The sequence below is a fragment of the Balaenoptera musculus genome, chromosome X (genome assembly GCF_009873245.2).
Source record: "Balaenoptera musculus isolate JJ_BM4_2016_0621 chromosome X, mBalMus1.pri.v3, whole genome shotgun sequence".
Classification (NCBI taxonomy): Eukaryota; Metazoa; Chordata; class Mammalia; order Artiodactyla; family Balaenopteridae; genus Balaenoptera; species Balaenoptera musculus.
This window is the reverse complement of record NC_045806.1, coordinates 45,454,571-45,476,414: the sequence shown is the minus strand read 5'-3', so window position 1 is coordinate 45,476,414 and position 21,844 is coordinate 45,454,571. Positions and strand designations below refer to the sequence as shown.

Here is a 21,844-nt window from a genome sequence, read left to right as displayed (position 1 = left end):
ACTTCCTACTTCTTTGGTATCAAAATATTTTTATTAAATGATATTAATGGGATTTTTTTTCTTACTTGGCTAAAATTAAAAGTTGGTGACCCTGTGTTAGTCTCTTGTCTCTTTTTATTTTTTCCTTTTTCTATAAATTTCGTGGGTCTGTGGAATCTAAAAGTCTAAGAATGTTGCCTTGAGCAATCTGCTTTTGGCGAAGGTAGCTCGGTGGGCTAAATGGTATTACTACTATATGCTTTCTATTCCTCCTAATTTTCCTAACGTCAGTAGCCACTTTGTGATTCTAATAACTGGTCCATATGGTATTATATGTCTCCCCCACCCCTATTTCCTCAGAACTTTCTTCTGCTTCCCTATACCTTCTGTCTCCTTTGGCACTTGAGTTGGGAAATGATTGTACCAAAGCCTACACAGTATTTTTTAAAGCAGTGAAAGAGGGTAGGTGTCCTGGTGCCCTGAATCTGGTAGAAGGTCTTTGAAAGGGTCTGTCATCAGGTAAAATGGCCTTTTGCCTGCTGCCCTTGCTAGAGGATTCTGCTCATGCCGGGGTGAGGTAGTAAGTTGTATTGTTGTGGGGTAGGGATTTTAAGCCCCAATTAGAAGATAACTATACAACTTACTACTTTCCCTGGTGTGTTGCATATTCACATTTAGTCTTAACACCGTTGCCTCCATCAGACAGAGTTGTAGATGTTCCTTGGATAATCAGGACTGCAAGAAAAGGGAGGCGGAAGGGGACAGGTGGTATTTAGGGTGAGGCAAGTATTATAAAGTGACTTGAACTCTCCCCCTTCCACCCAGGGCACAGAATGGATTTAATTCTTAGGGTCTACAAAGAGTCAGATCTTTTGGTTCTTGGGACTAAGATAGCACTGTGCCTTAGCCCTCATCCTGAGTATACCAGACCAGCCACGAGCTGTTCCTAGGAGCAGTTGGTGACTGAGGGGAATCCTGCATCACTGACTGAGTGGGTTACTTGTTGTGCCACATGTGCTGATTGAGTGGCTCCCCCGGTCCTTGGCTGATTGCCTTTTAACAACCCCATTGTCGTTCTTTCCGAGAAAGATGGGACTCCCATGCCTGAGAGCTACCCAACAACCCCATCTTCAACTGATGCAGCTACATCTGAGCCCAAGGAGACCCTTGTCACTCTGCAGCCCTCACAACAGCAACCAACACTCCCACCCCCACCAGCCTTGGGAGAGATTTCTCAAGAGCTGCAGTCCCCGACTGGAGAAGCGGGAAGCTCTACCCAGCTATTGATGCCTGTAGAGCCAGAGGAATTGGGTCCCACAAGGCCAAGTGGAGAAGCAGAAACAACTCAGATGGAGCTATCCCCAGCTCCCACTATAAGTGAGTAGAATTTCAAGGTTTGGGGGTAGGGGTAGAACAAGGGGGAAGAATGGACATCTTTGTAGTTCCTCTTTACTCTCTTACTTTAGAGAATTTCTAAAGTAGAAGCTCAAGCCCTCACAGTAGGGTCTCATATTGCACATTACCTTTTTAGCTAAAGTTGAGGTTTCTTCTCTGTGTCCTCAAGTGATTATATATACATCTGAGTGTCTTAATGATACTAGTGATGGTGCCAACAGTTTGAGGTGATCACTCTGTTCCTGGCTATCATGCCATGCTTATTATTTTATTATTTAACTTCTTTAAAAAACAATCATCCAAAGTAGAGGGTGTTATCTCCATGAATAAACTGGAACTCAAAGGTGAAATAATTAGCCGAAGGTCACTCAGTAAGTGGTTGAGCTGTGATTAAAATCCAGATCTGTGTAACTCTGGAGCTTGCTTTTCTTCAACATTTCCAGGAATGGGCAAGCACGTGACCGCACACTTAGCAGCTCTCCCATCCCAGCCAACACCATTTATCTCATGGCACTGTTTCCCACTGGTTTGAAATGGGGCCTCAAAATTCTTCTCAGCAGTGTTCCAACAGGGTAAACAAGCCTGTTTGCCATTCCTGCTCTTTACCATACTGCCTGTGACAAGCTCTGGAAAAACCTTAGGGTGTAGGGGGTTTTGCCTTAAAGGAACCTTGTTTGTTTAGACAAGCAGAACCAAAGAGCTTGTGTAAATGATACCTGCAGGAAATCTGAAAGTGACAGGATCCCTTACCTGGGGTGCCTAGAGAAGATGTTTCACAGGCATGCTTGGAACACCATAAGTGTTTAACAGATAATAGAAAGGGCTTGAGTTGAGTTTTTTAAAGCAAATGAGATTGAGGGGGGAGCATCAGGCCAGCGTGAAGTGAAGGTGAAGAAGTGAGAAGTCTGATCTGGCTGCTTCTTAATTCAGCCTCCCCCTCTTCGAAGCAGAGATCTAACCTCTCCATGTGACTTCCTCCTAGCCTCTCTTTCCCCAGAGAGAGCTGAAGATTCTGATGCTCTGACAGCTGTCAGCAGTCAACTGGAAGGCTCTCCCATGGACACCAGCAGCCTGGCTTCCTGCACCCTGGAGGAAGCTGTGGGTGACACCTCAGCACCTGGCAGTTCTGAGCAGCCCACAGCAGGCAGCTCCACTCCTGGGGATGCCCCACCAGTTGTGACAGAAGTGCAAGGCAGGAGTGAAGGGTCAGGGGAACCTACCCAGCCCCCAGAGGACAGGTAAGCACTGTGTGAGTGAGAGGAGGGCAGGGTGTGTTGGTGGGTATTTCAAGCCACATTCATACTTAGTAACCAGTGCACATGCTTTGTATACTGGGGAAATCAACTTGGCTTCTGTGAGAAAAGGGGTACTATAGGAATATTTTATAAGTGGAAAATATAATACAGAGAACTTGAAAATGATTTCCTTTAGCTCTACCCCTGCATCCTCTGAGAGTTCTTCCACCAGAGATTCTGCCGTGGCCATTTCTGGAGCAGATTCCCGGGGAATCCTAGAAGAACCACTGCCTTCAACAAGCAGTGAAGAAGAAGATCCTCTAGCAGGTGAGCTCCATGTGTGCTCAGGCCATCCTGGGGCTGTTTAGGCTTCTAGTAACCCTTGGCATGGAAATGCCCACCAGTCGAACCGTTCCATCCAGATGGCGGGTGGCATATATATGGGGGGAGGGCCTGCAGTAAGGGGATGCTGATGCTACACAATGGAATGAGCCCAGGCCTTTGGAGTCAAACTGATCTTAGCTCAAATCCCCTCTCTGCCACCTACTTTTAGGAACTGGAGCCATTACTTAACTTCTCTGATCCTCATTGATACTGAGAGGGTGATGATAGCTACATGGTGGGGTCTTGAAGGTTAAGTGACAGTGCACACACAGAACTTGGCATATAACAAGAGCTGTTCGGAGCCTAGGGAAGGGTGGGTGGGCCTTCTCTGTGTCCCCTGTGTCCTTGGCATGAAATGAGGACAGAGAAAGCTGGTCTCCCTCATCCAAGGCCATGGGTTTCTTTGATCCAAGTACATCTTCAGGCTTCAGTAGAAGTAAGAGTCCCTTCACATCTTGCATCTCCCCTCAGGTATTAGTCTCCCCGAAGGCGTGGACCCCTCTTTTCTGGCCGCGCTTCCTGATGACATTCGCCGAGAAGTTCTACAGAACCAGCTGGGCATTCGTCCACCAACGCGGACTGCCCCCTCGACAAATAGCTCAGCTCCTGCAGTGGTGGGGAATCCTGGTGTGACCGAAGTGAGCCCTGAGTTCCTGGCCGCCCTGCCTCCAGCCATCCAGGAGGAAGTATGTGAGCGGGGGGGCTGGTGGTGCCAGGCTACCTGGCTGTGGGTATGCCCCCATTGACTCCTCCTGCTCTGTAGGTACTGGCACAGCAGAGAGCTGAGCAACAGCGACGGGAACTGGCACAGAATGCCAGCTCAGACACCCCCATGGACCCTGTGACCTTCATCCAGACTCTGCCCTCAGACCTGCGCCGTAGTGTTCTAGAGGACATGGAGGACAGCGTGTTGGCCGTGATGCCACCTGACATTGCAGCTGAGGCTCAAGCCCTGAGGCGAGAGCAGGAAGCCCGGCAGAGGCAGCTCATGCATGAGCGGCTTTTTGGGCACAGCAGCACCTCTGCACTCTCTGCCATTCTTCGAAGCCCGGGTACAGAGGGAGGCAAGTGGGAGGGCTCTGGAATGTCTGGCTTTGGCCACATGAGACTCTTTGTTCTCCTTTGTATTACTTGGGCCCAGCGCAGCACACACCCCCTCCCCAATTTCAGTTTCCTTTTTCTTTCCTTCCAGCCTTCACCAGTCGCCTGAGTGGCAACCGTGGGGTCCAATACACTCGGCTTGCCGTGCAGAGAGGCGGCACCTTCCAGATGGGGGGTAGCAGCAGCCATAATAGGTACCCTTTGCCTGTCTTTTTTTCTTTGCCATACCACCTTTCATGTCTACTGCTAGTCCAGCTCCCTTTATTTATAGGTGGAGAGGCTGAATGACCTCTCTAGGATGTTTACTTGAATGAATGGGGAAGCCAGATCTTTGGACTCCCCCTTCAGAAAGCCACACTTCTGGTTAGTGTAGCTACTGTAGACCATAATCACAAAGTAAGGTAGGCAGGCAGCAGGCTCTAGCTGTGGTTACGACAAGGAAAGCCACCTGCCTCCCACACAAATAGGAAAACAGTGACAACCGCTTGCCTTGAGATTACAGCACCTAGGCTGCAGAAGAGTTCATTATTAACGAGGCCAGAGCGTGAAGGGAGTGATCAGTCCCTATTCAGCAGACGACCTCCTGGTAGTCTATAGAAGGCCAAAATAAGCATTGTGTCCTAGGACTTTATGGGCAGTCCAATTTTACCAGTTGATACAGACCTGGGCTGCAGTCTCTGCTCTCTTCTCAGTCGTTGTGTGATGTAGGGCGGGTCACTTAACCTATTTGAGCCTCTTGCTCATCATCTCAAAATTGGGTGGTTCTCTAGTCTTTACAGGAGCCCCATGAGGAAGCTGTTACAGATATTGTAGGGTATCTGGAACATAGTAGGCACTCAAGGGGACAGCTGTTGTTACTATTAAGAATACTTAAGAGTCCTTGGACTGGACACCCTCCCTGCTCGAGCCTCCTGGGATGTATCCAGCTCATCCCCCTCCCCTAGGCCTATGCCTGATCCCAGAGCTCTAGCCAAAGTATTACCCAGAAACTATGCTCTGTTCCAGGCCTTCTGGCAGTAATGTGGACACTCTCCTACGCCTCCGAGGACGGCTCCTCCTGGATCACGAAGCCCTGTCTTGTCTCCTGGTCCTACTTTTTGTGGATGAGCCGAAGCTCAATACTAGCCGTCTACATCGAGTACTGAGAAATCTCTGCTACCACGCCCAGACCCGCCACTGGGTCATCCGAAGCCTGCTCTCCATCTTGCAGCGCAGCAGTGAGAGTGAGCTTTGCATTGAAACACCCAGGCTCTCCTCAAGTGAGGAAAAGGGCAAAAAGTCAAGCAAGAGCTGTGGGTCAAGCAGCCATGAGAACCGGCCCCTGGACCTGCTACACAAGATGGAGTCTAAGAGCTCCAACCAGCTTTCCTGGCTCTCAGTATCCATGGATGCAGCCCTAGGCTGCAGGACTAATATATTCCAGATCCAGCGTTCAGGGGGGCGCAAACATACTGAGAAGCATGCAAGTAGTGGCTCCACTGTCCACATCCACCCCCAGGCTGCTCCTGTTGTCTGCAGACACGTTCTGGATACACTCATTCAATTAGCCAAGGTGAGGAGCTTGGAGGGAACCCAACTCCTGGAGATGGAAGACGGTTGTCAGCCATAGCGTAGGTGAAATCTGAACTCTGAGGGAGCTACCAGGTCCTCATCGTTGGTGCTGAGGCCTGTATTGTTTCTGGGAGATTGTCCACTAAATAATTTTGTGGGTCTTTTGTGTTCACTCTTCACAATTTTTATGCATTGTCTCATTCAGCCATCAAACAACCCTCAGTGGTTTGCATGGTTCCCATTTTACAGATGAAGAAGCTGGGATACAGAAATCTTTAGTGGCTTTGTCATGTGGCTAGTAAGTGATGGAGCTGGCTGGACCTAGAACTTAATTCAGTTCTCTTTTTTTTTTTTTTCAGTCCTCTTTTTCATAAGCTTTGCTGCCATTTGTTGAGGGCCTGCCTTATACCAGGCACTATGCGAAATGCATTACCTCTAATCTCAACAATTTTGCACAGTCGTGTAGGTATCCTCCCCATTTTGTAAGTATAGGGATAGATGCTCAGAAAAGTTTGCTAATCGTCTGTCTCGCTACAGAGCTTTTGTTAGTTTCTCTAGGCTGCTTCACAACATCAGTTGGATAAAACTCCTATGTTACATCTCTCCAGTGTTACTAAAGCTGTCCAAAGGAGTGGAGAGTCTAAGGAGCCAGTTGTCTTTCCTTGTCACAAGACATTTTCTGTGTAGACCTCGTACGCCAAGCCTGTCCTTCTTTTCCTGGCAGGTGTTTCCCAGCCACTTCACACAGCAGCGGACCAAAGAAACAAACTGTGAGAGTGATCGGGAGAGGGGCAGTAAGCAGGCCTGCAGCCCATGCTCTTCACAGTCCACGAGCAGTGGCATTTGCACAGACTTCTGGGACTTATTGGTAAAACTGGACAACATGAATGTCAGCCGGAAAGGCAAGAACTCTGTGAAGTCGGTGCCAGTGAGCGCTGGCGGTGAGGGGGAAACTTCCCCATACAGCCTCGAGGCCTCTCCACTGGGGCAGCTCATGAACATGTTGTCACACCCAGTCATCCGCCGGAGCTCTCTCTTAACTGAGAAACTCCTCAGACTCCTTTCTCTCATCTCAATTGCTCTCCCAGAAAACAAAGTGTCGGAAGCACAGGCTAATTCTGGCAGCAGTGCTTCCTCCACCAGTGTTGCCACATCAACCACATCTGCCACCACTACCACTGCTGCCTCCAGCACACCCACTCCCCCTGCTGCAACCACCCCTGTCACTTCTGTTCCGGCCCTGGTTGCTGCCACGACTATATCCACCATTGCTGTAGCCGCTTCAACCACAGTGACTACCCCCACGACTTCTACCACTACTGTTTCAAGTAAGTGTGGATGTAGGCTGGGAGCTGAGGGGTGTGTACACCCACCTCACCCCCAACTCTCCCCCACCCGGGTATTCCTCCCTAAATGACAGCAGTCAGCTTGGTTTGTGTTTGTGAGAGCCAAATGTGTTAATTCTCACCCTCATTTGTCCAAGTTCTCTCCGTCTTCCCCTCCCTCCCCCCTCCACCACTCCTGTGGAGACCACTGAATGTGGCTTCCCCTAGGCTAAGCTCAAAAAGGAGGAGAGGGGGCTTCCCTGGTGGCGCGGTGGTTGAGAGTCTGCCTGCCAATGCAGGGGACACGGGTTCGAGCCCTGGTCTGGGAAGATCCCACATGCCGCGGAGCGGCTAGGCCCGTGAGCCACAGTTACTGAGCCTGCGCGTCTGGAGCCTGTGCTCCGCAACAAGAGAGGCCGCGATAATGAGAGGCCCGTGCACCGCGATGAGGAGTGGCCCCCACTTGCCGCAACTAGAGAAAGCCCTCGCACAGAAACGAAGACCCAACACAGCCATAAATAAATTAATTAATTAATTAAAAAAAAAAAAAAAGAAATCTTTAAAAAAAAAAAAAAAAGGAGGAGAGGGGCTTCCCTGGTGGCACGGTGGTTGAGAGTCTGCCTGCCAATGCAGGGGACATGGGTTCGAGCCCTGGTCTGGGAAGATCCCACATGCCGCGGAGCGGCTAGGCCCGTGAGCCACAGTTACTGAGCCTGCGCGTCTGGAGCCTGTGCTCCGCAACAAGAGAGGCCGCGATAATGAGAGGCCCGTGCACCGCGATGAGGAGTGGCCCCCACTTGCCGCAACTAGAGAAAGCCCTCGCACAGAAACGAAGACCCAACACAGCCATAAATAAATAAATTAATTAATTTAAAAAAAAAAAAGAAATCTTTAAAAAAAAAAAAAAAAAAGGAGGAGAGGGGCTTCCCTGGTGGCGCGGTGGTTGAGAGTCTGCCTGCCAATGCAGGGGACACGGGTTCGAGCCCTGGTCTGGGAAGATCCCACATGCCGCGGAGCGGCTAGGCCCGTGAGCCACAGTTACTGAGCCTGCGCGTCTGGAGCCTGTGCTCCGCAACAAGAGAGGCCGCGATAATGAGAGGCCCGTGCACCGCGATGAGGAGTGGCCCCCACTTGCCGCAACTAGAGAAAGCCCTCGCACAGAAACGAAGACCCAACACAGCCATAAATAAATAAATTAATTAATTTAAAAAAAAAAAAAGATATCTTTAAAAAAAAAAAAAAAAAAAAGGAGGAGAGGGGCTTCCCTGATGGCACAGTGGTTGAGAATCTGCCTGCCAATTCAGGGGACATGGGTTCGAGCCCTGGTCTGGGAAGATCCCACATGCTGTGGAACAACTGGGCCCATGAGCCACAATTACTGAGCCTGCGCGTCTGGAGCCTGTGCTCCGCAACAAGAGAGGCCACGATAGTGAGAGGCCCGTGCACCGCGAAGAAGAGTGGCCCCCGCTTGCCACAACTAGAGAAAGCCCTCACACAGAAACGAAGACCCAACACAGCCATAAATAAATAAATAAATAAATTTTTTTTTAAAAAGGAGGGGGAGAAAGTCCCTGTCTTTAAAGAATCCCCAGTCTTTCTAGCCTGGTTGAGGGAGCCAGTTCTCAGAGGAAGCAGTTCAAGAGCAGGCAGGATAACAGTGGGAATCAGGGTAGAATCAAGTAGCCAGGCCATCCCAGGAAGTGAAGGGAATGTGCCCTGCGGCACACTAATAAGAATCATTTGAAGAAACAGATTTTGAAGGAAGGGGGGCTTTCAGAGAGCCCTCTGACGGTAGGGGAACAGTTGCGAGAAATATCTGGGATTCTTTGTCACTTTAGAAGGTACAGTCATAAGAGTCCTTGGTATCCCAAGTCATTTGGGTTCGGCTATGTGGGGTGGATCTTCATTTTCACTACTTTTCCATTTTGAAGCCCTGGGCAGTGCAGCGATTGGCTCTGCCACTTAAGTCTCTGGCATGCGAGTTTCAGAGGCTTACAGTGTTCTGTCTGTTTCCTCAAAGCTTCTACTACTACTAAGGCCAGCAAATCTCCAGCGAAGGTGGGTGATATCGGCAGCAGCACGGACTTTAAGATGGTATCCTCTGGCCTCACTGAAAATCAGCTCCAGCTCTCTGTGGAGGTGAGTCCAAGCTCTTCTGACCTCCCAAGGTTGGGGGAGAAAGAGTTGACTGGGGTAGATAATGTTTTAGTTCTCAAGTTGGGGCTCACCCCATCTCCTTTCTTTTTCCCAGGTGTTGACATCCCATTCTTGTTCTGAAGAAGGCCTAGAGGATGCAGCCAATGTGTTACTGCAGCTCTCTCGGGGGGACCCTGGGACCCGGGACACTGTTTTGAAGCTGCTACTGAATGGAGCCCGCCATCTGGGTTATACCCTTTGTAAACAGATAGGTAATAATAGGAGTAAAGCACCCTGTTTTTCTGAAACCTTCCACTTAGGTGTCACCTTTTTATGGAAGCCTTCCCTGAACCCCCAGGCTGAATCAAACTCCTCTGTGCATCTGTAGCACAGCCCCATGAGCTCTTCTTTCACAGCACTGATAATACTAGGTTGTCATCTGTTTTCCTCTGCCCAGTTCTCTGAGAGCAGGGCTGGTCTTCTCTCTACATTCCCAATCCCTGGCACACAGCTGGTAATTGGTGCTTTGTGAAGGAAAATGAGAACCCATAGGACCGACATTGCTTTTCCATTCTGGGCACTCATAAGAGCCCTATGATGAGCCTGCTGAGGCAGTTCACCACCTCAGAGATGCACCTATACTACATTCAGGCTCGGGAATTGAAAGAATAATACCCTCTGCCTTTGTGCAGTTTTGAGGGTACAAAAATTCTAAGAATACTTGCAAATTATCTAGTTTCAGTCTTCCTGTTTTACCAAGAAGAAAACTAAAACCCAGGTGATGGGGTGGCTGAATCAAGGAGTGGGGCCAGATTTGCTTTCAGCATCTATAGAGACACTCTTTGCTCTCTCCCACCCGCCATCCCAATCATGGGTCTCCCTAGATCTCAACCACTTGTGTAGTTATCTCCTTCTCACAAACATCCCTGGAGCTGAGGTGACATGAGAGTCAATTAAACTATGTGACCTAGGATGTTCTTTGTTGCATGAGAATTACAGAGTTCTTCCAAAAGAGGCCTCTGATCTTTCTTGACTGCCACCATTTATTCAACATCCATAGGTTAGGCAGTGTCCTAGGCACTCTGCTAGACAGTTATCTCCTAATTCTCAAAGCAGCCTTGTGAGGTTAGGCAGTATAAGCCGCATTATTAAGATGGGTAAGCAAATTGGGAAAGAGATTAAGCAATTTGCCTGAGATTACCACAAAAACCTAAGAAGTTTGAGAGGTATACGGACTTCAAAAGAGATACTTTTTCCCCTCTGCACTGAGCTGTATTTCTTGTAGATTCAGCAAATTCTCAAGGCCAGATAAACCAGTGGCCCCTGAGCAGTTAGTTGATCTGTGAGCACACATAGTAAAATGAACAGAGCAAAATTCTGCTCATTCCAGGTTCAGTGCAGCTGAACAAAGCACCTAGGAAGTTTTCTTGGAAAGGTTTGGCTTTTCACTGCTTCATTAGGGAAGTCTCTGAACACTTGCTGGCTTCTCTGCCTGCCCAGGAACCCTTCTGGCTGAACTACGGGAATACAATCTGGAACAGCAGCGGCGAGCCCAGTGTGAGACCCTCTCCCCTGATGGCCTGCCTGAGGAGCAGCCACAGACCACCAAGCTGAAAGGCAAAATGCAGAGCAGGTAGGTGGCAGCTGCCCATTTGGCTGTGGGGTTGGGATCAGGGACATTCTGAAAAGTGGCTCTTCCTGGCTTCCTGGTTATTTTTTCCCTCTTCCCTGGACAGATTTTGTTTCTGTCCTGTACACAGTCGGCCCTATTTTTCCTACTTGTGTGATTTTCTTCTGAGATTCCTTACCCCCTGCTTGACACAAGAAAGCCCTGCCTGCTCTGGGTGTTGATGCTTTGATGCTCTCAGTATACGCAAGCCACCTCTACACTCTCCAGGTTTGACATGGCTGAGAATGTGGTAATCGTGGCATCTCAGAAGCGACCTCTGGGTGGCCGGGAGCTCCAGTTGCCTTCTATGTCCATGTTGACATCCAAGACATCTACCCAGAAGTTCTTCTTGAGGGTACTGCAGGTCATCATCCAGCTCCGGGACGACACACGCCGAGCTAACAAGAAAGCCAAGCAGACAGGCAGGCTAGGTATGGAACTGGGGTGTCCAGTTGAGGGGCAAGGTTGGCGGTGGAAAAACAAGAGACCCTGGAGGGCAGGACTTAATGTCATGTCTCCTTCCTGTTTGATCTTTTCTAAGGAAAATGATGATCCTATCTTAAAATGTTGGTGGCTGCATTCTGTATCTCACTCAAGCCGTCTACATAGGAAATTTCACTAGGGCAAGTGGGAATTAAAGGGGAGTGGAAACCTGGCAAGGAAACTGGGGACAGATCTTTTGGTGAACAAGATTTAACTCACTGAGTTTGTCTCCTCTCTGCTTCCTTGAACACTCTTGGCTAAAATATTGTAGCCATGTTGCCTCAGCTATGGCATGCCAAATCCAACGTCTTTCCCCCTGTCCCGCAGAACTCTCTCACCTGCCACCATCCGTCTGCCCAGCCCCATGTTGCCTGCCCTTATCTGTAATGGTAGCTCTTAGTGCCTGACGATGAGCATTCTGAGGCTGCCTGAGCTTAAAGCTCAAAGACTTCAGCAAGGTGTCCCGTGGTGGCCCAGGAGATGGGAGAGAGAATATGGAGCATTCTCTCTTTCTACAGTTTACATCTTACCTTCTTTTTTCTTTCTCCCAGGTTCTTCCGGTTTAGGCTCAGCTAGCAGCATCCAGGCAGCTGTTCGGCAGCTGGAGGCTGAGGCTGATGCCATTATACAAATGGTACGTGAGGGTCAAAGGGCGCGGAGACAGCAACAAGCAGCAACGGTTAGCATGATGCCTGTGGCCCCTCATTCATTTGTCTCTCCTCCCTCCCCCACCACATCATCAGTGGGGTTTCATTGCCCTTACCTTGTATGCTTTTGCATTAAGTTTGCTATATGAATGCTTCTGGATAACAGGGTTACTTTCTCTTGGTGCTTTCTTTACTGTTTGTTTATTGGTTTGGTTTGGTTTGATTTAAAGCTTGGCCATCATACCCCACTCCCAGCTATCCAATCAACAGTGGCGCTTTTGCAAACTGCATAATGCTAAGTGTCTGGGTTCTGAGGGGATTCGTGATAAAAGATTTTTCAGTCTCATGGAACAATGCAAGTACCTCAGAGACACGTCAGGAATCCTGCCCTTGAAAGTCCCCCAAGCTTGGTACACATCCCACACAGCCTCTTCTGGCTATGGCTGATCCCTCCACCCTGGTCTCTGCCTCTATTCTTCATACTCCTTTGGCACCCAGGCAGTTGGGCACTTTTAGGAGGAAGCCTTTTCAGGTTCCTAGGTAGCCAGTTCATTGTTGGGATCTCAGCACAGAGTGGCTGTAGGAAAAGCCTGGAATCATGTATATATGCTGTGGCACTCATTGTTTTCCTGTCCTTGTAACAACATGCAAGTCGCCTTCCCAAGATCCGGGAAATAAGGATATCTCGATGCCTATTTTTTCTTTATTTGTAATTACTATTATACAGTGTGATTTCATTGAGCATGCTGGGAACAGCCTAGAATTTAAGAGCTGTAGCTCCAGCAGGGTAGAAAGGGAGAATAGAGAACTATTATTCTGGAGTATTTTTTCTGCCCAGTCTCTTTCCCACACCTGATATGACAGATGTTGGCTTTTTTAAAAAGCCAATCCCATCCATCAAAGATTGCACTAATTCATTCCCGTTATTTCCCCTTTTGTGAGCAAAAAGGAACAAAGAGTAAACCTACCTTCTGCCCATCTGAGTTTTATATATAGGTATATATATGTGTGTAAACTGTCCCTAGAAGTCTTGAAGTCCAGGAGGATGGTGCCTGACTGGACACAGGCCTGGAATAGAGTGGAGGCAAATGCGGGCATCCAGGGAGCTCTTTGCAAAAGCTTGCTAGCTCAGGGTGGAGGACAGCGAAGGAGGTGGGAAGGCCATTCTTTTGTCCTGGAGAGCTACCTAAGGAAACTTCTTTCCATATGGGAAGACATGGGAGGCTTCTTTCCAAGCTTATGATATGTGAGAGATTGTAGGACAGCCTCTAGCCTGTCCCTGAGGAAAGCAGAGTTGCACCCTTTATGTGACTTTGTCTCCCTTTTATCCAGTCGGAGTCAAGCCAGTCAGAGGCATCTGTCCGAAGGGAGGAATCACCCATGGATGTGGACCAGCCATCTCCCAGTGCTCAAGATACTCAGTCCATTGGTCAGTACCGCTTCCCATCTCCAGCCCAACAAAAGGGAGAACCAGTCTTCATGGAATGCCTGCTGGATCCCCTGCTTCCAACATACATAAGCTCAGTGTTTTCCAGTTTGTTCAAGTGAACCCTGGTTTCTGTATGTTGATAGGCCCGTACCAGTCAACTAAGATCACTAACCATCACCACCTGGTCCTCATTGGAGAATCATAGCACACATTGCAATTTCTGTAGTAAAGAAACTATGATGATATTGTGTGGAGACAGCATACGTTTGAGTCTTGTCTCCCCATTTACTATCTCTGGGACCTGAGGCAAACCTCTCTTTGTTCAGTTTCCTCATTTAAAATAGGGATGTTCATAGTTAGGATTGAGTTAACACGTGTACATATAGCACTTAGAGCAGTACCTGGCACACAGTGGATGCTATTATTAGCAGCATTTTTGAAGGTTAATTTCATATAGAATGCTTTTTGGCACCCTTTTGACACATTCCTGTGGGATAGTGTTGTCATAGGACATCCAGTTTTTAAAATATATTAAATCATTTAATAATCCATAGGTTTTCTGGGAGCTAGTAAGGCAATGAGAAGACCAATGCTGTCTGGTAGAATTTTCTTGCAGTAGCCATTAGCTACATGTAGCTTACTGAGCACTTGAAAAGCGTCTAGTGCAACTAGACAAACTTTTTCTTGTATTAATTTTATTCAGTTTAAGTTTAAATGCCATCCAGTATAGGACTAGAACTTGCTTTCAGATGTCACTCAATTACTCATTGGCCAGTGGACCAATCTACTTGATCTGCCTAATGGCCTGTGCATTTGGTCTGAATGAAGGAAAAGCCTCAGGGGCTTCCCAATCTCTCCTCTCTGTGCCCTCTATGCTCAGATGGAACTCCACAGGGGGAGAAGGAGGAGAGGCCACCCGAGTTACCCCTGCTCAGCGAGCAACTGAGCTTGGATGAGCTGTGGGACATGCTGGGAGAGTGCCTAAAGGAACTGGAGGAATCCCATGACCAGCATGCGGTGCTAGGTGAGTTGTGGCCTGAGGGAGGGCCCAGGTCCGCTGATCTGCTCTGGGGCCCTTTCTGCCAGCTTAATTTTCTTCCTTCCAGATTACTCCTCTCCGTCAGATCTCCATAATAGGAGTTCAAAGGAGAGGATTTTTTTTCTCTGACTTCATTGTCAGAAAAAAGATTAACGTTCTCTTTTGGTAGCTGGTATCTTTTACTTTTTAGACCGGGGGAATCTTTATAACTGGTTGCCTATCCCATTTTTCTCTGGAAACTCTGACTTCCTCTGTGGCACCATTATATTTCTCCTGCAAGTTTTCATTACTTTTTCATGTAGTACTTTTGAAATTTGATTATGAGGGGGGAAGAGGTTTATATGTTTAAGTTTATAAAGTAAATTGTCACTGTCCTATCGAAGTTTATAAAGTAAATTGTCACTGTCCTATCGTTCCTACCCCCAGTACTACAGCCTGCCGTCGAGGCCTTCTTTCTGGTCCATGCCACAGAGCGGGAGAGCAAGCCTCCTGTCCGAGACACCCGTGAGAGCCAGCTGGCACACATCAAGGATGAGCCTCCTCCACTCTCCCCTGCCCCCTTAACCCCAGCCACTCCTTCCTCCCTTGACCCATTTTTCTCCCGGGAGCCCTCGTCTATGCACATCTCATCAAGCCTGCCCCCTGACACACAGAAGTTTCTTCGCTTTGCAGGTACAGGGAACTCTTAGGTACCCAAATGTAGAAGGCTTCATTTTTTTACAGGGTCAATTCATACATTTTGTTCTTAGCTGATTTGCAGGGTGAGAGAGAGAGAGGGGGAGAGAGAGTGAGAGAGAGAGTGTGTGTGTGTGTGTGTGTGTGTGTGTGTGTGTGTGTTGGAAAGTGAGGCTAGTGAGGTAGGGACTGGGTCTGGAAGTCCTTGTGTGCCACACGTTTTTTTCCCCTGAAACAAGGAAGAGAGAGTTGCTGGCTGGTTGGCTTTCATTCATTATTCTGAGACCCATGATGTGCTGATTCCTGCTGTCCTTTCTCCCCCCAGAGACTCATCGCACTGTGTTAAACCAGATCCTACGGCAGTCCACCACCCACCTCGCTGACGGGCCTTTTGCTGTCCTGGTAGACTACATTCGTGTCCTCGACTTTGATGTCAAGCGCAAGTATGTGCCCTGGTGTTGGGGGGATGGGAACTCTCTAAATGGTATCTCCTCTCCCAGAAAGGAGCCAAAATTTCTCCTGGGATGATGTTTTCAGGGAAAAAAGTTTCCCTTGGTGGCAGCCCTTAGAATGGTGCTGGGGGGTGGGGGGGCGGGGAGAGACTCATCTGTCTGTGCCACGGACAGTCATTGTACGTAAATACTCCTTGGCCTTCTCCAACCCAGTCTCCATTCTTCATCAGAGAAATGCAAGCCTTTGTTTAATCACATGATTTCTAAAGTCCCAGTCCTTCCTTTGGGGTAATACAGGAGGTGCAGGTAGCCACAGCAGGGCTCGTGGGGGGACGAGCCTCCACAACACTCCTGTCATTTTTTACTCTTCCTTCCTGTGCACCTACACATGCTTACCTGCTTATTGCAGAAATTCCATGCCTTAATGTCTGTGGGCCCCTATTCGATGGAGATGGGAAAAATTTAGAGTTGGTAGTGAATGACCTGCCTCTCCCAAACACTGGAGGGATCAAAGTGTCTGGAGGATGGGGGGAACATCACTGCGGATCTTCATTCTAATCAGGCAAACAAAAGTTTACTCTGCCACCCCTAATCTTATTTTCCTTCCTTTCCTACCTCCCAAGATATTTCCGCCAAGAGCTGGAGCGTTTGGACGAGGGGCTCCGGAAAGAAGACATGGCTGTGCACGTCCGCCGTGACCATGTGTTTGAAGACTCCTATCGTGAGCTGCACCGGAAATCCCCTGAAGAAATGAAGAATCGATTGTAAGAGCCCAGAGCAGAGAATAAGCAGGATGGGAGGGTTGGGACCCTCCCTACATGGTAGTGAAGGCTTACTTGGGGCCCAAATGTGCAGGGGAACTTAGGGAGGTGCTGCCCTCCCCAGTAGGAATTCCTAAGAGGAATCCAGCTTAGATAATCTCACTGAACTGTCACCTGTCTTCTCCACCCAGTCTCATGAGACTGGTCTTTTGCTGGCCATCTGGCCCTTGGGCTGAGCTATCCAACAATTCCTGTACAGACCGGAGAGTCTTTCGCATTTACAAAGGTACACCTGATGGCTTCGCAAAGAGAGCTTCCTCCATTGTTACACTAAGAACGGGAACCCTGCTAAGCAAATGGTACCCTGGGTTGAGGGAGACCATACTTTCAAGAGTGGCTCCCCACCAAATTGGTAATCCCTCACTGGTGATTCTGGCGCCACCTAGAGGAGATTGGCAGTTTGCAGTACCATGTGTCATGGGAGCCATTGAGATGATAGACCTATTGATGGAGTTTGATCCTCCTGAACTCAGGAACTTGATTCCTCCCTTCCCTTATGGCATGGGCTCACTATCCATGTAGTCACACAGGAAGTCAGAGAGGCTTCCAAGACAGACTGAACCCTACTCCTCCACCACCAAATCCTTATAGACGTCGGACTCTGAGCTCAGCTCTCTTTGATGCCGCTTGATGATTCCTTCCTTGATGAAAGCCTCCTGCTTTCTTATTAGGCCTTTATACCTTTCCTATTACTGTTTTCTGGAATATGGGTGAGGCTTTACTGATACTTCGGGACATCTCTTCCATCAGTGATGCCCTTTTTTGTCCCAGATCCCCACCGCTCCTCTGGGCTCTCCTGGCACTCTGCATTTACCACTGTCCTCTGACCCTGCACTCCCCAGCTACTCCTTCACAATCGCTCACTCAGGTCATGCTATGCAAAAGAATGGATTTGTCCTGGGCTTTCTGCACATCCCTGTTTCTGCTCTCTTATACAGGTATATAGTGTTTGAAGGAGAAGAAGGGCAGGATGCTGGAGGGCTCCTGCGGGAGTGGTATATGATCATCTCTCGGGAGATGTTTAATCCTATGTATGCCTTGTTCCGCACCTCACCTGGTGATCGGGTCACATACACCATCAATCCATCTTCCCACTGCAACCCCAACCACCTTAGCTACTTCAAGTTTGTCGGACGCATCGTGGCCAAAGCTGTATATGACAACCGCCTCCTAGAGTGCTACTTTACTCGGTCCTTCTACAAACACATCTTGGGCAAGTCTGTCAGGTGAGAATGTGGCACAAACCTGGGACTGTCTTCAGTCCTGGAAATCTAGTCCCTTTTCTTGTGTCCCATCACTAGGCTGCCTCTCCTCCACCCCAACCCATGGCCCTAATTTTGTTTATCTAGATATACAGATATGGAGAGCGAAGATTACCACTTCTACCAGGGCCTGGTTTATCTGCTGGAAAATGATGTCTCCACACTAGGCTACGACCTCACCTTCAGCACTGAGGTAGGTCAGGAGATCCTGACCATGGCACATCCCAGCTAGTCGAGGAAACCCGTTATGGGGTTGTCCTTGAACTGGCATTGGATAACCTCTAATGCTTCTAAGGAAGCATCTTGATGTCTTAAGTCCCATTCCCCGTTCCCCATCTGGCAGAGAGCAGTGGGTATTTGCATGAGATGGCACAAACAGAAAAACCAGAATTTGTAAAACAATCCAGGCTGTTTCCTAGTTTCCTCTATATTTTGAAAAAATGCTCTAGTACATTATTCTTCATTCCCAAAGGCAGTTCACTCTAGAAAAATTGTACAAATAGACATAAATGAAAAACAAAAAAATTTCAAGGTTACTCTTCCCCCAAACTGCTTTCCATAAAGATTCTGTTGTGTTACATTATGTATGTTATCCATGCCCTTTTCCCTTTTACTATTGATAGTTTCCGTATGTTTTAGGACCAAACCCTTGGCCTTTCCCTATTAGGGATTTATGAGCTCATGAGAAAAGTCACTGTTTTTTATGACCTTGCTTCATCTCCTTGCCCAGGATACAGCAAAGAGTTTAGGGTGTGTTTCCAGGTATCTATGTAAGTTCCATCCTAGACCAAGCCTGATTCATATTATTGGTTTTGGGTATTCTAGGTCCAAGAGTTTGGAGTGTGTGAAGTTCGTGACCTCAAACCCAATGGGGCCAACATCTTGGTAACAGAGGAGAATAAGAAGGAGTATGTACACCTGGTGTGCCAGATGAGAATGACAGGTAGGGGAAATGTCCATTAGACTCCCTAGTTGCTCAGTATGGGGCAAGGTCAGGCCTCACTCATTTCACAGACATTGTTTCTTCTCTTCCCCTATGCCAGCCACAAATGCCTTGCATAAAAGGAGTCCAAAAACCTGACCAAAAAATATTTCCCTTCATCCACCCTCATATGGGGGCCTAGAAACAGAGTGGTAGGTGAGGTAGGCAGATGAGTCAGCATCCTGCCAGATTGGGGATCTCTGACCTCTAACAGTTGTATGAGTTCAGATGCCACGTGGCTTGTTGGTTCTCTCCCCAGGAGCCATCCGCAAACAGCTGGCAGCTTTCTTAGAAGGTTTCTATGAGATCATTCCAAAGCGCCTCATTTCCATCTTCACTGAGCAGGAGTTAGAGCTGCTCATATCAGGACTGCCCACAATCGACATTGACGATTTGAAATCCAACACTGAATACCACAAGTACCAGTCCAACTCTATTCAGGTGAGCTGCTGCTGGCATCCCTCCCTGTATCCTTAAGCAGTGTTGGTTTGTATGACACCAAATAAACCAGTACTCTTAGGGGAAGGGAGTGTTGAGTGACAGCTTACCTGTACCTAACTCTTCACTCTTCTGGAGTTTCAGTTTTCAGGTGATCTCCTTGCTCATCTTGTGAATGGAGGAACTGAAACCTGTCTCACAGAAGGGGCTTGCCTAACATTCCAAATCCCATCCCCCTTTCTTCCAAGAGCTCTCTACCTAACACTGGCTTCTTGTGTTCATTCCTGTAGATCCAGTGGTTCTGGAGAGCACTGCGTTCTTTCGATCAAGCTGACCGTGCCAAGTTCCTCCAGTTTGTCACGGGTACTTCCAAGGTGCCCCTGCAAGGTTTTGCTGCCCTTGAAGGCATGAATGGCATTCAGAAGTTTCAGATCCATCGAGATGACAGGTCCACAGACCGCCTGCCTTCAGCTCACACATGGTAAGAGGAAAGGTTTGTTCTCCTTTTCAGCATTTAGATTGAATTTGCGTATTTGCTACTTCTAGGCCCCTACCCGTGGTCAGGAGCGCAAATCTGGCCCCAGGTACCCTGGACCTGGGGTAGCTCACAGTTTGGTGGTTTTTGTGGAGAAGATGATATTTGAGATGAGAAGCTGGCCCAGACTCACAGTGGGGCTGGGGTGACATTGCAGATGAGCACTGCCATGTGAGAACAAGGTGTATTCCAGGGCTCAACGTGGCCAGAGCAAGGAGTTGCAGGGAGCAGAATGCTAAAGAACTCGGCAGGGGTGACCAGTGACCCTGAATGCCTCCTTGGAGCTTTCATGTAGGGTCGTGGTATTTAAGGAGGAGTGACAGGGTCAGATTATGTTTTAGGTGCCTGGTGGCCAGTATTGGGGCCAGATTAGAGGAGGGCAGACAAGGCTAGGACAGGATTGGGAGTCTACAAGCAGAAGTCAAGTGGGCACCATGGGAACACGGATTTGGTTATCATCTTTTGTCACGAATTGATCTTTCTTCTTTCCCTAGTTTTAATCAGCTGGACCTGCCTGCCTATGAGAGCTTTGAGAAGCTCCGCCACATGCTACTATTGGCCATCCAGGAGTGCTCTGAAGGCTTTGGGCTGGCCTAATAAGGCCCCGCCCACCACTGTGGGGTTTTTCTACCATTGTTGGACCTGGGAAGGGGGGAAATGAAAACAAAAAAGAACCAGAAAGAAAATGTCAAAACCAATAAATGAAAATCCACCAACTCACCATGTGTGTGTCCCAGCTGCCCCATCTTCCCCAGCGCATACCCGTTCCCCCTTTCCTGCTCATTCTCTCTCCCCGCTCCCTTTTCCTCACCTCCTCTCCCCGTTCCATGCCGTCCATGATCCCTCACCCCGTGTATTAAAAAGGCAATAGCCTTTACAGGGACCCGTTTGTCCCAACTGAACAGTGTGCTCCTCAGATTCTGTGTTCAGAAGGATTTGCTGCATTGAGACTTGAAACCTTTGGATAGGGGAAAAAATTATATATATATATATTTTTTTGTTCTGTTTGCATTTCTTAATTTGTGCTTGGAATGTGTTGATGTGCACAGCTAATGATTCAATGCGAGAAAAGATTGGCGTCTGTGTTGTGGAGGTTTCAAATAAAGAGCACTCTTCATAACTCACTTTTCACAATGGAGTTTTTTTCAAGTTTAAAAAGAAACACTTCTTGAGCACATGCTAGATGGCTGAAGAAGAAATCCAAATGGACTCTCCAGAAAGCCATCTCTGTCACCACACGGGTGCATCCTCCTCCTTCAGAGTCATCAGGAACTGGGGAGATCTTTTTCAGAATGGGATCTGCACTTGGGGGTGGTGATGGTGTTAGAGATTATAGCCAAGGACAAAGCATTGCCTTGCTCTAGGGGAACAAACCAGCAGGGTTCTAAGAGAATTCACTCAACCCAACCGAAGTTTCTATTTCCTGAGCCTTTATAACAGTTTCAAGCCTGGAGCTCAGTTTAAAATTTTGATTTCATTTATTAATGTTTTAGTTTATTTCTAACAAATTTTAATAAGCAAATAATTTGACTAGCTCCCCAGAACAGTCTTTCCATCCTTTTTGGTTTTGTTTTGTCATCTGCTTGTTTGCCAGTCTGTTCACGGATCGCCCAACAGTCTTTTGTGGTTTTTTTTACTCCATCCAGCACTTAAAGTTGATCTAAGGACTTTGATGGTTCCAGCCTTCAAAGAAAAAAGTAATAAAAGTTTAGTTAGAAAAATAACCTCAAGTGGTACTTGCTTTGTGTGGGTTTTCTCATTCTCCGAGGCTCTACTTCTTAGAGATTTTCCCCTTAACCATGTCCCAAAGTGTGGATCTAGGAAAGTGGTGTGTCTGTCCTTAACCTGATGCAAATGGCTGCTTGTCTTTTTTTTTTTCTTCCAATGTTCACACTTGTCTGTTCCTGGCCCCCCTGACCACTGAGAAGACAGATGAATCAACCCTGTCCCTCCTATTGAGCTTCTAGTCAAGGGGTGAAGACAGATCAGTTCTGTGACCAGGTGTAGGAAGGGGGTCTGGGTGCCCAGCAGAAGTACCTGGTCTAGCCTGGGAGATCAGGAAAGGCTTTCTATCGTCAGTGGCATTTGGGTTGGATCATAAGGCTGTGTGAGACTGAAGATTAAGAAGAACGGGGTAATCTAGCTCAAGGCAGCAAGGGTCCAGTTGATAGGGCAAGGCTTGAGCAAAGGATAGTGGCCTGAGATGAGGCTGGGAGTCCACCAGGGCTTTAAAATAAAAGGAACAAATAAGCAGAAATATAGTAGAATTGATCAATACAGTTAAGAACTGGTTCTTTGAAAAATCA

At 48.0% G+C, this 21,844-nt stretch overlaps 1 protein-coding gene across 12 annotated transcripts in view; it reads left to right on the top strand.

Annotated features, from left to right (window-relative positions):
* HUWE1 (HECT, UBA and WWE domain containing E3 ubiquitin protein ligase 1) overlaps positions 1-20,658 on the top strand; it is a 138,858-nt gene extending 118,200 nt beyond the window's left edge. For 11 of the 12 annotated variants that reach the window (XM_036840528.1, XM_036840526.1, XM_036840532.1 and 8 more), the window contains 24 exons: positions 1,069-1,356; positions 2,357-2,612; positions 2,806-2,936; positions 3,465-3,679; positions 3,757-4,045; positions 4,186-4,288; positions 5,100-5,646; positions 6,370-6,973; positions 8,991-9,109; positions 9,222-9,378; positions 10,607-10,739; positions 11,004-11,206; positions 11,810-11,937; positions 13,238-13,334; positions 14,215-14,358; positions 14,800-15,045; positions 15,374-15,491; positions 16,124-16,264; positions 17,260-17,547; positions 17,671-17,776; positions 18,409-18,526; positions 18,825-19,006; positions 19,294-19,484; positions 20,033-20,658. In XM_036840528.1, the coding sequence (XP_036696423.1) occupies positions 1,069-1,356; positions 2,357-2,612; positions 2,806-2,936; positions 3,465-3,679; positions 3,757-4,045; positions 4,186-4,288; positions 5,100-5,646; positions 6,370-6,973; positions 8,991-9,109; positions 9,222-9,378; positions 10,607-10,739; positions 11,004-11,206; positions 11,810-11,937; positions 13,238-13,334; positions 14,215-14,358; positions 14,800-15,045; positions 15,374-15,491; positions 16,124-16,264; positions 17,260-17,547; positions 17,671-17,776; positions 18,409-18,526; positions 18,825-19,006; positions 19,294-19,484; positions 20,033-20,135 (4,907 nt within the window). In that variant the 3' untranslated portion in view covers positions 20,136-20,658. The remainder of the gene's footprint in view (positions 1-1,068; positions 1,357-2,356; positions 2,613-2,805; positions 2,937-3,464; positions 3,680-3,756; positions 4,046-4,185; positions 4,289-5,099; positions 5,647-6,369; positions 6,974-8,990; positions 9,110-9,221; positions 9,379-10,606; positions 10,740-11,003; positions 11,207-11,809; positions 11,938-13,237; positions 13,335-14,214; positions 14,359-14,799; positions 15,046-15,373; positions 15,492-16,123; positions 16,265-17,259; positions 17,548-17,670; positions 17,777-18,408; positions 18,527-18,824; positions 19,007-19,293; positions 19,485-20,032) is intronic. The other variant, XM_036840534.1, reaches the window with a different exon arrangement.
* The last annotated feature ends 1,186 nt before the right edge of the window (positions 20,659-21,844 follow it).